The sequence below is a fragment of the Triticum aestivum genome, chromosome 5B (genome assembly GCF_018294505.1).
Source record: "Triticum aestivum cultivar Chinese Spring chromosome 5B, IWGSC CS RefSeq v2.1, whole genome shotgun sequence".
NCBI lineage: Eukaryota > Viridiplantae > Streptophyta > Magnoliopsida > Poales > Poaceae > Triticum > Triticum aestivum.
Genome location: NC_057807.1, coordinates 6,522,969 through 6,535,716, shown reverse-complemented (window position 1 = coordinate 6,535,716; position 12,748 = coordinate 6,522,969). Strand labels below are relative to the sequence as shown.

The 12,748-nt window shown below is 42.7% G+C and overlaps 1 protein-coding gene across 1 annotated transcript; it reads right to left on the bottom strand.

The window, feature by feature from the left end:
- Window positions 1-3,910: 3,910 nt before the first annotated feature.
- On the bottom strand, window positions 3,911-12,208 carry LOC123115399 (obtusifoliol 14-alpha demethylase-like). Its single transcript, XM_044536560.1, has 3 exons — window positions 12,135-12,208; window positions 5,480-5,999; window positions 3,911-5,092 (listed from the first exon to the last, which is right to left on the bottom strand). The coding sequence occupies exons 2-3, from the start codon at window positions 5,942-5,944 to the stop codon at window positions 4,094-4,096; spliced, it is 1,464 nt and encodes a 487-aa protein (XP_044392495.1). The 5' UTR covers window positions 5,945-5,999; window positions 12,135-12,208; the 3' UTR covers window positions 3,911-4,093.
- Between the last annotated feature and the right edge of the window lie 540 nt (window positions 12,209-12,748).

Genomic DNA, 12,748 nt, shown 5'->3' with positions numbered 1-12,748 from the left:
TTGACTTCATTCCTGGCCTTAAGAAGATAGGTCTCCCTAAATCGCGGTACGAGGGGAGACTGACTAGAAAAGGCACGCTTGGAAGAGACTCAATAATATGCAGGGACGGATATTCTTGGTCTCAAGCACACTACACAGTTCTACAGAACTCTACCTTGGTGATACTTATGTCGACGAACACAAGAACAGTCTGCGCTCCAAACACCCGGAGCAGTGCGACGACTGGATTACATGTGGACACATCAGGACTTTCAGCAGTTGGTTGGAAGCACGTATCAGAGGTGACAACACTGTTTGTGATGAGCTGTACTTGTTGTCTAGGGGACCATCTTTGACTGTATTGATTTGAAAAGGATACGAGATAAATGGGAATACATTTTACACGATTGACCAAGATCAAAAGAGCACCAACCAAAACAGCGGTGTCCGCTTTGATGCAACAACCGAGAGGGGAAATGACACATATTATGGTTACATAGTGGATATATGGGAACTTGACTACGGAGTAGATTTTAAGGTCCCTTTGTTTAAGTGCAAATGGGTCAATCTGTCAGGAGGCGGGGTACAGGTAGACCCACAGTACGGAATGACAACAGTGGATCTGAAAAATCTTGGGTACACTAACGAACTGTTCGTTCTAGCCAATGATGTGGCACAGGTTATCTATGTGAAGGACATGTCTACCAGACCGAGAAAGAGAAAAGATAAGAAAGCGAATACATCATACGATGAGCCAAAGCGCCACATAGTTCTTTCAGGAAAAAGGGACATCGTGGGAGTGGAGGACAAGACAGACATGTCTGAAGATTATGAAAAGTTTCATGAAATTCCTCCCTTCAAAGTCAAGGCTGACCCCAGCATCCTGATAAACGATGAAGATTATCCATGGTTATGGCGCAATAAGCAAATGGCACAAGCGAAGAAAAAGTGAAGACTTTCTCCCGCAACTATTATGATGATACCATGCCAACTTTGTAACTGACGAGTATGATACCATTGTCCGTTTTGTACATGCACATGCTATGTGGGTCAATTTATGATACCATGCCAACTTTCAACTTTTTTAGAGTTCATTTGAAATGCTTTAATGTCTTATGGTTCGGCCCTCGTAATAATTAAAAATAGCAACAATAAGTATTTTGTTGTAAGTAGAAACAAAATAAAATAAATAAAGCAAGAAAGAAAACAAAAAAACAAAAAAAGTGTTTTCAAATTTGAAAACTAATGGCACTAACAAAAAGTTTATAATTTTTCTAAAACTAAAAGCAAAAACAATTAAAAAATAAAGCAAAAAACAAAAGAAAATAAATAATGCAGAAAACAAAAGAAAAAAACAACAATAAGTATTTTGTTGTAAGTAGAAACAAAATAAAATAAATAAAGCAAGAAAGAAAACAAAAAAACAAAAAAAGTGTTTTCAAATTTAAAAACTAATGGCACTAACAGAAAGTTTATAATTTTCCTAAAACTAAAAGCAAAAACAATTAAAAAATAAAGCAAAAAAAAAGAAAATAAATAATGCAGAAAACAAAAGAAAAAAACAACAATAAGTATTTTGTTGTAAGTAGAAACAAAATAAAATAAATAAAGCAAGAAGGAAAACAAAAAAAACAAAAAAGTGTTTTCAAATTTGAAAACTAATGGCACTAACAGAAAGTTTATAATTTTCCTAAAACTAAAAGCAAAAGCAATTAAAAAATAAAGCAAAAAACAAAAGAAAATAAATAATGCAGAAAACAAAAGAAAAAACTGGAAAAAAAATATAGCAACAATAAGTAAAGAAAACAAAAAAACAAAAAAAAATGCCTCCTACTGGGCCCCCACAGCCTGAATACGACTACAAACCCTACTATGGGCCAGGATTCAGGCCCGCAGTAGGCCCAGAAGGGCCATCAGGCAAAGCAATAGCAAGTAGGCCCGAAAGCCTGCGGTGGAGAGGAGCTTGAGAGGGGTGCGGCAGTGGGGCTTATAAACCACTACGCGCCCCTCTCGACTAGCGAGGTGGGACTAAACTTTGGCCCTGAGGCGGGCAGCACAGAGGCCTTTGGTCCCGGTTGGTGGCACCAACCGGGACTAAAGGGGGCATTAGTCCCGGTTGGTGCCACCAACCGGGACCAAAGGCCGGCGGTTCCCGCCCTTTGGGCTGCCGAAAAAGAGGCCTTTGGTCCCGGTTGGTGGTACCAACCGGGACTAAATGGGGCATTAGTCCCGGTTGGTGTCACGAACCGGGACCAATGCCCTTCGTATATATACAGCACTTAGCAGTTTTCGCCAAAATCCATCTGTTTCTTCTCACCCCGACGCCTTCTGCTCCTCGTCGCCGTCGCCGCCGAGCCCTGCCCCGACACCGTCGCCGCGCCCGCCGCCCCTGCCGGCCCCGACCCCGTCGTCGTCGCCGCGCGCGCCGCCCCTGCCCCGACCCCGTCGCCGTCGCCGTCGCCGCGCGCGCCGCCCCTGCCCTGACCCCGTCACCGTCGCGGCGCGCGCCACCCGTTCCCCGACCCCGTCGCCGTCGCCGCGCGCGCCGCCCCTTCCCCAACCTCGTCGCCCCGACCACACGCCGCCGCCTTCGGTCCGGCCGCCGGCGCCCTTTCCTCTTATTTTTTTGTGCATTTTATGTATATGTTCTCTGTATATGTATGTATATGTTCTCTGTGTATATATGTTCATATATGCAAAAGTTAGATTTTAGAAAAACTTTATATATGCAAAAGTTTATATCTGCAAAAATTTATACATATATGTAAGTATATATGTATGTATAGATGTATGTATGTGGATACATGAGGGGGGTCGATATACCCCCTCTCCGATAGCATTTTTGTGCATTTTAGGTTAGTGTATATATATGTTGATGTATATATGCAAAAGATAAATTTTTAGAAAAAATACTATTTTTTCTGTTGATGATATGATGATGTTTTTTTTTCATATATGCATTTTTTCATATATGTATTATTTTTTGAAGTTGTTAATAGATATCGATTTTAGGTTAGTGCATTTTATCACTGATTTTAGGTTAGTTGATCAATTTAGTGCATTTTATGGTTGTTGCATTTTAGGATAGTGCATTTTATGTTAGTGGAGAGGAAAAAGTAAAATAAGGAAAAGGAAAATAAGTAGAGAAAGAAGGAGAAGAAGAAGGAGAAGACGAGGAGAGGAAGAAGAGAAAGAAGAAGAAAAAAAGAGGAAAAGAAGAAGGAATAGAGGGGCTTCTTCTCCTTTTTTTTCTCCTCTTTTTTTTCTTCTTCTTCTTAATTTTTATCGGGAATGAGGGTGTCGAGGATCGCCGAGGGGTCGAGGGTTGGGAACTAGCTAGGGTAGAGGGTCGAGGGTCGTTAAGGGGTCAAGGGTCGAGGCTTTCAGGGTCGAGGGTTCGAGGTTTCTAGGGTCGAGGGATCGAGAGGGTCGAAGGAACAAAAGAGGAAGAAGGAAGAAAGAACAAGAAAAAGAATGAGAGGAAAAAGGAAAATAAGAAGATGAAGAAGAGGAGAAATAAATAAAAAGAGGAAAAAGAAGAAAAAGAAGAAAAAGAAGAGGAGAAGAAGAAAGGAATAGAGGAGAAGAAGAAAAAATAGATTCTATGTCACCACGGACGACAAGGGTAATCTTCTATGTCCCAAGCACACTACACGGCATTACAGGGTTCTGAAGCGTGTAATGTCAGGCAAGTCAGCAGCTCTTGAAGCCAAAGACAAAGAGGCGGTAATTTTTAGTGATTGGATTAGGATCGTTGTTTTCTATGTGTTCATCTTGTGGTGGACTTGCAAGGTGTGGAAATCTGCCTTGCATGAATCTATCAACAATTTACACTTTATGACCTATCGTGGATAGGCGTCGTCAGGGCAGCAACACAAGGGGCAGACGAGAGAGAAGATGAGGTAGCGAAAATATATTCAACTTGGCTGCGTGTATTTATCCACTAGGGAGGGCTTATAAGTCCGATTACAACTTGGAGTAAAAGAAATCAACTCTAACTGAATTTGGAGACAGCAGGAAAACCTTCTTCGGGGCGAACCTTTCCACAACCAAATTCTTATTCTACACTAATATTAACTAGGTATAGTTACTAATATTACTACTTTATCAACGGCTAGCTGCACGGCAACCGACGTCTCTTATAACTTACCATTAGTTTTCCTTTAGGCTCTTGGCCCAGCATGCTCAAGTCTGCATCTGGGAAAGGAGATATTAGTTTGAGATCAAAGTTTCTTAGCAGATGGCTCCATATCAGTTTCATTTGAAGGTAAGCAAAGGACATGCCAGGGCACATATGCCTTCCACCACCAAATGTCGTGAAAGAGAACTTGCCACCAACTTTGTCCTCGTGTCTTGCAGAACCAAACCGATCAGGATCATACACATGAGGGTCACTGTAAACATGTGCCAGCTTATTGTTGAGTGCCGTAGGGATTACGATGTTATGCCCTGCAGGTATGTGATATTCCTTTCCTTCTTGGGTATGCACCTTGAATTTCTTATGTGCCTTGCGAGTTAACATTTGCGATGGAGTACGCATCCTAATTGCCTCCTTGATGCAACTATGCAGGGTATCCATCTCTAATAAGGCAGTGTAGCTTACTTGATTATCATACTTGCTAATGATATGTTTTTGCTCCTCCACAGCAGCCATTAAGAACTTGGTGTTGCTCAGCATGAAAGCTCCCGCCCATATACTAGAGCTAGAGCTTGGGTGTTTTCCAGCAAAGATGAGGGCCATGATTATGCCTGAAATTTCTGCTTCTGTTGTGGAGCGGCCATCTTTATACTTGGAATTCATCAGCCTCTGCATTACATCATCTTCGACTCGGCCGGAGCTTCTGCGTGACCTAATGGTTGTACTGAATATTTCTTTCAGCCTGATGTGTGCCTTGTCACGTCGGCAGTTTGTCGGGGTTGGCATATATGGAAACAAGTAACTGAAATAGTTTAAGCCATTCTCAAGTTCATGGAACAATGAGTATACTTCTTCCAACATCGTCTCTTGAATCTCATATCCAAGTAGGCACCGACATGATATAAACATGAGAACATGCTCGAGTTCATGTTTAAGATCAACTGTGCCATCTTGTCCCCACTTTGCAAAGAAGGTCTGCATAAAAGTATTAGAAATCAATCAGTCAAGTGCGGCACACATGCATGCTATCACTACTCCTATCATTTACATTTTCTATCCAAAGCTAATGACAGATACTCAAAGTTTAGTTCACTTAGTTGAACTAAGGAGGGTACAAGGGTGCCCTTTAGGTTCCAAATTTGCATCCCCTGGCCGAAACCAAGTCATACATGTGTATTTATTTTTTGCGGAAACACATGTAGTCAACTTAGTACTGACTTAGTTTAAGTAATGGAATTTACGAAAGCAAACTGCCTGTTGAAGAGGTGTATTGTCGAATATATGAAACCACAAAAATAAATAGCAAAATTGAAGAAAAGCCATAGGGAGTCAAAATAAAGTGAATATTGCTTTTAGATGTACCTCTACTTCATGAAATATGGGATCAACGAGGCTTCGCATCTTGGATGGCTCTAGTACATCAACAATGAAATTTACTTGCTCGTTGCGAGTTGCGGGATCTACACCATAAAGAACTTCCTGGCCAAATAGTGGAATGGTGACCTCGGCGAAATTACCAAAGCTAATCTCTGACTCCAGCCCTTGGAAGAAATGAGTTGAGACCTCCGGTCCAACCAACAAGGTTATCTTTGGTCCAAGCAAATTTACTGTAAATACAGCGCCGAACCTTGTATACAGATCATTGATTGTAACCCAAAAACCATTGTTAAAAAACGAAGGTAAGAGAGTGAGGACATTCACGACAGGAGGAAGTGGTGTGGACGACGGGTGGACATTGCTTTTCCGTCTTGAAATCTTGGTGGCTACAACAGTTATGAAAAAAATAGCTATGGCCAACCATGTGGCCCTAGTTTCCAACATGCCCATAATGTCGTCACTAGTAGTTATGTAACCAGCAACTAGGTACCCAGTATGTCTGGCGCTGCAAAAAACAAGAACGTATGTTTAGAACTTGAGATACTATGTCAGATGTGCATACATCCATATAAGTAAATTCAGTGACATCAGAAAGCTAATGTGGGTTCAATTTGTAAGGTGACCACATTTTCTATTCCGTTGATTTCTCAGTTTGCACCATGTGAGAATAGGAAAATAACCCCAAGATTGCGCTTATCCATAAAAGATCATGGTTTAACGGTGAATCAACCGTTGCATGAAGGGCCAGAGTTTATCTGTGTACTTTTAAGAGTACGTTGCAACCCCCCCCCCCCCCCCCCCCCCCCCTCCCTTCACACAGACACACAAAGACCATGGTTTTTCTTCCTTTGTTTTCTTCTTTGGACATCAAGCATAACTGAGATTCCTTATGTAATTCCTGGTCTTTTTTCACATTTGGAGAGAGAGAGAGAGAGAGTGACAATATTTGGAAAAAAAAAATCAGTCTCGTTTGAAACTGGAGTTCTTCTAAAATTAGGATAACAGTTGCAACATCTTACTTGTTCTTTTTATTGCGGGGGAACTGTTTTACTTGTTCTGCTTATGTATTACGCAGTGGCCGGGCAACAGAACATCAACGCCTGTGTTTTGTTTCCGAATATCCAATTTAGAACTAGTTTTCTAGAAGTTACATCTATTGAAAATTTAGTTCATTTGGTTGAACTAAAAAGGGTCCGAGGGAACCCCGAGGGTCGCAAATTTGCATTCCTAATTGCATCAGGAGAAATCATGAACTAGAGTTTCACATGATTCTACTAGTTTCGCAAACAAAAAGAGTTATACCTAAGGTCTAAGGGGGCTTTTGCTAGGAAAAAATCTCTCCTTGATCGGGATGGTGCTTCTCTGCGGATGAGGAGTCCGTCGACGCCAGGCGGCGTTGCGGATGTTCTTCACGTACCTGGAGGTGACTCTTCGGGAGGGGGGTGTGGGCAGGAGGCCCCCGCCCTTACCTCTCCCTTGGTGGCCACGCCACGCGCGGGAGGAGCTACTGGCTTGGGAGGGGGGTGCAGGCAGGTGGCCCCCGCCTCTTCCTCTCCCCGGTCGTCCCTGGAGGGGGCGACGCTTGCTCAGGTCCCGACTGGTGGTCTTGGTCTGAGCTTGCTGGGCATGCCGTGCCTGGTGGCGGTGATGGCTGGGGGGCTTCATCGGTGCTTCCGACGAAGGGCAGCTCTCCGGCTGGTTCAGCTCAGTTGAGCCCTGTTGGGGGTCGGGCAGGAGGCCTTACCCCGAACGGGGTCACCCGGGACGACATCATCGCTTTTGGAGGGATTCCGGACCCGATCTCTGATGGTCGACGGATGAGATGTCGCCTACAGGATCGGCCGGACATTGATTACATGCAGCTACGGTGCGCCATGCGGGCGGCCAAGCTTCGTGATATTGAGGTCACTACTGGTATGTCAATCAACACTTCCAATTCTATCTTGCTTTTTTCTAATGATGAGATTATTCATAACGCAAATCAGTTGGGTGTTTCTCTGGGTAGAAATGATGATGAAGTCGTTAAGTCGGTTAATGATCTCTTGGTTCTCGAAGCGGAGCGCGCTTTAGAGATGATTAGAAACCTAGCGGCTGTTAAACCTATGAACGATTCTGATGTTGATGCTTTGGGGGTCAATGTGCTTGATAGCTTTTGTGCGGATCTGGCACCCTCTCCTCCTGAGAATGAGGACGCCTATGCCATTTCCCCAAGGGACTCCATTATTGCTGATTCCCAAGTGGATGTGTTCACCGAGCTCGATTGTGACGATCGGATAGAGGAACAAAACAAAGCTAAACGCAAATGGAGTCATAGGATTTATCCGGCGTCGGTGTGCGTAGAAGTGCTAGGATCCGAACAACTAAAAAATTTCATGATGAAAGATGAAAGGAATTTTTTGGAATAGCAAAGGTCTTAAGGACTTGGCTAAAAGAAGGTTTCTAGCGGATGCTTCTATTGATCACAAATTGGATTTCATTGCCCTGTCAGAAACTTGTAGGGACAATTTCACCCCCCCCCCCCAAGTTCCTAAGCACTCTGTCAGGAGGGGTGGACTTTGATTGGCATTGTTTACCTCCAAGAGGAAGATCCGGTGGGATCTTACTTGGGGTTAAATGCGACTCGTTGGAAGTTAGGAATGTGGTTATGGGAGATTCTGCGGTCAAGTTTCGCGGTCAAGTTTCGGGTTCGGTCAAAGATAGATGGGTTTAATTGGGCCTTGGTGGCGATATATGGTGCCGCACAACCAGAACTCAAACCCGACTTTTTGGTGGATCTAGTTCGTATTTGTGGTAACGAGCAACTCCCAATTCTAATTGTGGGGGGGGGGGGGGCTTTAACTTCATTCGTAGACGAGACAAAAAAACAATGATAACTTTGACGGCAGATGGTCGTTTATATTTAATACAATTATTGAAAGCTTAGACCTTCGAGAGATTGACCTTTCTGGTAGAAAATTCACTTGGGCTATCACACTACCGGTCCCGACCTTTGAGAAGCTGGACCGGGTCCTAGCGAGCGTCGAGTGGGAACAGAAGTTTCCCCTTGTGACGGTCCAAGCACTCTCACGCGCAATCTCCGATCATACCCCATTGTTGGTTGACTCAGGTGAGGCAACGCACGTGGGGAACAAGAGTACGTTTTCTTTCGGATCAGCGTGGTTTGAAAGAGAAGGGTTTCTGGATCTAATAGCCAGAGAATGGGCGAAAGATTCAGGAGGGAGAACGAATGTTGAGCGTTGGCAAAATAAGATCAGGCATTTACGGCAATTCTTGCGGGGTTGGGCGAAGCATCTGGGTGGGGCTGAGAAAGAAATGCTCCTTTTGCTTATTCAATCCCTAGATTTAAAAACGGAGTCCTCCATATTAGATACCAGAGAACTGGAAACTAAAGTGGAGGCGGAGTTAAGATTGAAAGAACTGCTCTATGAGGAGGAATTGAAATGGGTTCTGTGAGCTAAAGTTCGCAAAATCGTCCAAGGGGATGATAACACACAATTCTTCCACATGATTGCGAATGGCAAGCACCAAAAGAAGAGAATTTTTCAGCTTGAGCAAGATGAGGGAACGAGATTAGGGCAGGAGAACCTAAAGGCATATATCACAAATTACTACAAATAGTTGTTTGGGCCTCCTGGGGACAATTTTGTTTCTTTGGACGAGTCGAGGGTTGAGAATGTTCCTCAGCTCGCAGTTGATGAGAACGATATTTTGACAGCCCCTTTACGAAGAAAGAGGTGTTCGAAGCAATTTCCCAAATAAAAAATAATAAAGCTCCAGGACCGGATGGTTTTTCGGCGGAGTTTTATAAGAAGTGCTGGCACATTATTAAGGAGGACTTGCTCCCGATGTTTTAGGACCTTTTCTTGGGGAAGTTGGAGTTGTTTCACTTGAACTTCGGCACTATCACGCTTCTTCCTAAGAAAACAAAGGCTGTGAAGATTGAGCAATTTTGGCCGATCTGTATTCTTAATGTTAGCTTTAAAATCTTTACCAAAGTTGGGACTAATAGGCTCACATAAATTGCACATTATGTGGTGCAGCCGTCCCAAAGTGCTTTCATGCCAGACAGAAACATCCTAGAAGGGGTTGTGGTTTTGCATGAAATGCTCCATGAAATCCACACGAAAAAACTGGATGGGGTGGTTTCCAAAGTGGATTTTGAGAAAGCGTACGACAAGGTCAAATGGCCAATTCTTCAGCAGGCTTTGCGTATGAAAGGTTTCGATCAGGCCTGGAGAGAACATATAGATTTGTTCACGCAAAAATGACTGTTGGAATCAGGGTTAATGATGACATAGGTCATTATTTCCAAACTCACAAGGGCCTGCGACAAGGAGATCCGATGTTGCCGATTCTGTTCAATATTGTCGTGGATATGTTGACAATCTTAATAGGAAGGGCCAAGGATGATGGTCAGGTAGGTGGCCTCGTCCCGCATTTGGTTGACGGGGGAGTGCCTATCCTACAGTACGCTGATGATACTATCATCTTTATGGAGCATGATTTGGCTAAAGCTAGAAATATGAAGCTTGTTTTATGCTTGTTCGAACAATTATCGGAGTTGAAGATTAACTTCCACAAAAGTGAATTGTTCTGCTTTAGAAGAGCTAAAGAAAAATAACAAGCATACAAAGAATTGTTCGGGTGTGAATTGGGGTCTTTACCCTTCACGTATTTGGGTATACCAATTCACCGTCGCAAGCTCTCTAACAAAGAGTGGAAGAGCATTGAGGATCGATTTAAGAAAAAACTGAGCTGCTGGAAGGGCAAGCTTATGTCATACGGAGGACGATTGATTCTAATTAATTCGGTTCTCACGAGTATGCCTATGTTTTTGTTGTCTTTTTCCGAAGTACTAGTTGGAGTACGGTAAAGGCTAGACTTTTATCAATCACGCTTCTTCTGGCAGAGCGATGAATTAAAAAGAAAATACAAACTCGCTAAGTGGGACATCATTTGTAGGCCGAAGGACCAGGGGGGTCTATGCATTAAAAATTTAAAGGTAAAGAATAGATGTCTTCTCAGTAAATGGTTGTATAAGTTATATGTAGAGACGGATGCCACTTGGGCACAGATTCTTCGTGCTAAGTACCTCCAGTCCAAAACGTTATCCCAGGTGACGGTAAGACCGACTGATTGGCTTTTCTGGAAGGGACTCATGTGAGTGAAATCAACCTTCTTCAATAGGACAAAGTTCGTAGTTCAAAATGGTACTTCCACAAGATTCTGGGAGGATACATGGCTAGGGAAGCTCCCCTTGCGATCCAATATCCTTCTCCCTATAATATTGTTCAGTGAAGAGATGCTTGCGTTGCAACAGTATTACAGTCAATTTCCTCTTAATATTCAATTCAGGAGGACGCTAATAGGAAGCCGTTGGGAAGATTGGCTCCATCTTGTGAGACGATTGATGGATGTCCAACTCTCTCAACAACCAGACCAGCTTCGCTGGAAATTAACTAACAATGGGGAGTTTTCAGTAGGATCCATATATTTGGATATTATCAACGATAGCGTCATTCCTAGTTCGAAACATGTTTGGAAAGTTAAAGTGCCTTTAAAAATCAATTGTTTATGTGGTTTGTCCACAAAAAAGTCATTTAACTAAGGACAATTTGGCGAAGCGCAACTGGACGGGCTCTAAAAGATGTAGTTTTTGTGATAGTGATGAATCAATCAGACACCTCTTTCTTGATTGCCCTTTAGCAAAGATTTTATGGAGGTCTATCCACATAGCTTTTAATATAACGCCTCTGAACTCCATCAACACTTTATTTGGGACGTGGCTAGATGGGATTGACGTAGTAACATCTAGACATATCCGAGTAAGAGTATGTGTTTTACTCTGGGCAATCTGGAATTGCAGAAACGATTTAGTTTTTAACAGAACAACAAATTTTCATTTCTTGCAGGTTATCTTCAGGGCCACTACACTCATCCGTATGTGGTCGCTACTCACTCCAACGGAGGCCAGGGATCAGCATTTGGTTACTGGTTCTATCCGATGGGAGCCGGTAGCTCGGGCCATCTTCAACCGGTTTGGACGGGAGTCATGTAATAGGATAGGTGTTTAGTTTCCTATCTATTTTGCCTGCCGGTTGTGGCTATCCCTTTTTCGTGCTTTCGTGCTCCGTGTTGAGCTCTTTGTTCTTTTGTATGAGACTACGAGACCTTTGTTGAACCTTTTGCTTATTAATAATATGGCCGTATGCATCTTTCTCATGCAGAGGTCGGGGTAAACCCCCTTTTCAAAGAAAAAAAAGGAAAAAAAACCCGGGAATAAGCTAATGAAGGAAAATCATAGTTTTCCCCCTAGCAGAACTGTCGATATGGTTGTAGTTGATTTCGCAGAAGTGGACATGACACAACAAGATGTTGATGGTATGAATAAAACAATCGGTCGAGCGCTGTTTCTACATGTACCAATTAAGTTGGTGATTTGTTGTAGTAATAAGAAACGTCGGGCAGTGGGGGAAGAATCCCTCTCTTAACCCATTCAGACGAGAATTCTCCACAATTAACCCTAGCATAGCGGACTCAAACGCGGGTGGGCCAACTCCGTTAGAGCTATCCAAGGGGCTGAAGAAGAGAAGAGAATTCACTCAATTAAAAGAAGAACACAAAGGTAGTATGTGCGCACCTCAATCAGAAGGTTGATTCTCTTCAGATGCCGTGCAAACCCGTGTTTCCTGAGCTCATAGTGAGGTGTCGCAATGGAACATTGATAGCAGGAGTACCAGGCGAGCAGCCTTACTTATAAGCTATGTGCTGAGTACGTCATAAATCATGTGATCATACAAAATGGAATTTATAATAGCATGCCTTGCGGGTATAAATTATGAGAAGATGGTAGTACACGCTATGCTATGACACATATAAAAGTGAAGTCAATGACTGGGAGATAGCTAAGTGTATATAGTGATGTCATGAGCTCATCCTAATTTCTGGGAATGTACCCTTTATATTTATATATTCTCTTTATCAAAAATATTGAATGGAATAGGAAATTGAAAAAAGAAAACAATATTCATCACTAAACTTCGGCCTAGTGAAAAAAACATCTTGAACTTTTGTAGGGCATAATTCTACTTGGGCTTTTAACACATGGCAGGGAAAACAAATCTAGAGTACAGTTCATTTTCTTGTCATTTTGGATATAATGCAAGAAAGTAAACATTGTTAAATATAATACATTAATTATCTTTTGACTCTTTCCGTATATTGTAAGAAAACTTGATCTAACTTAACTTTAGT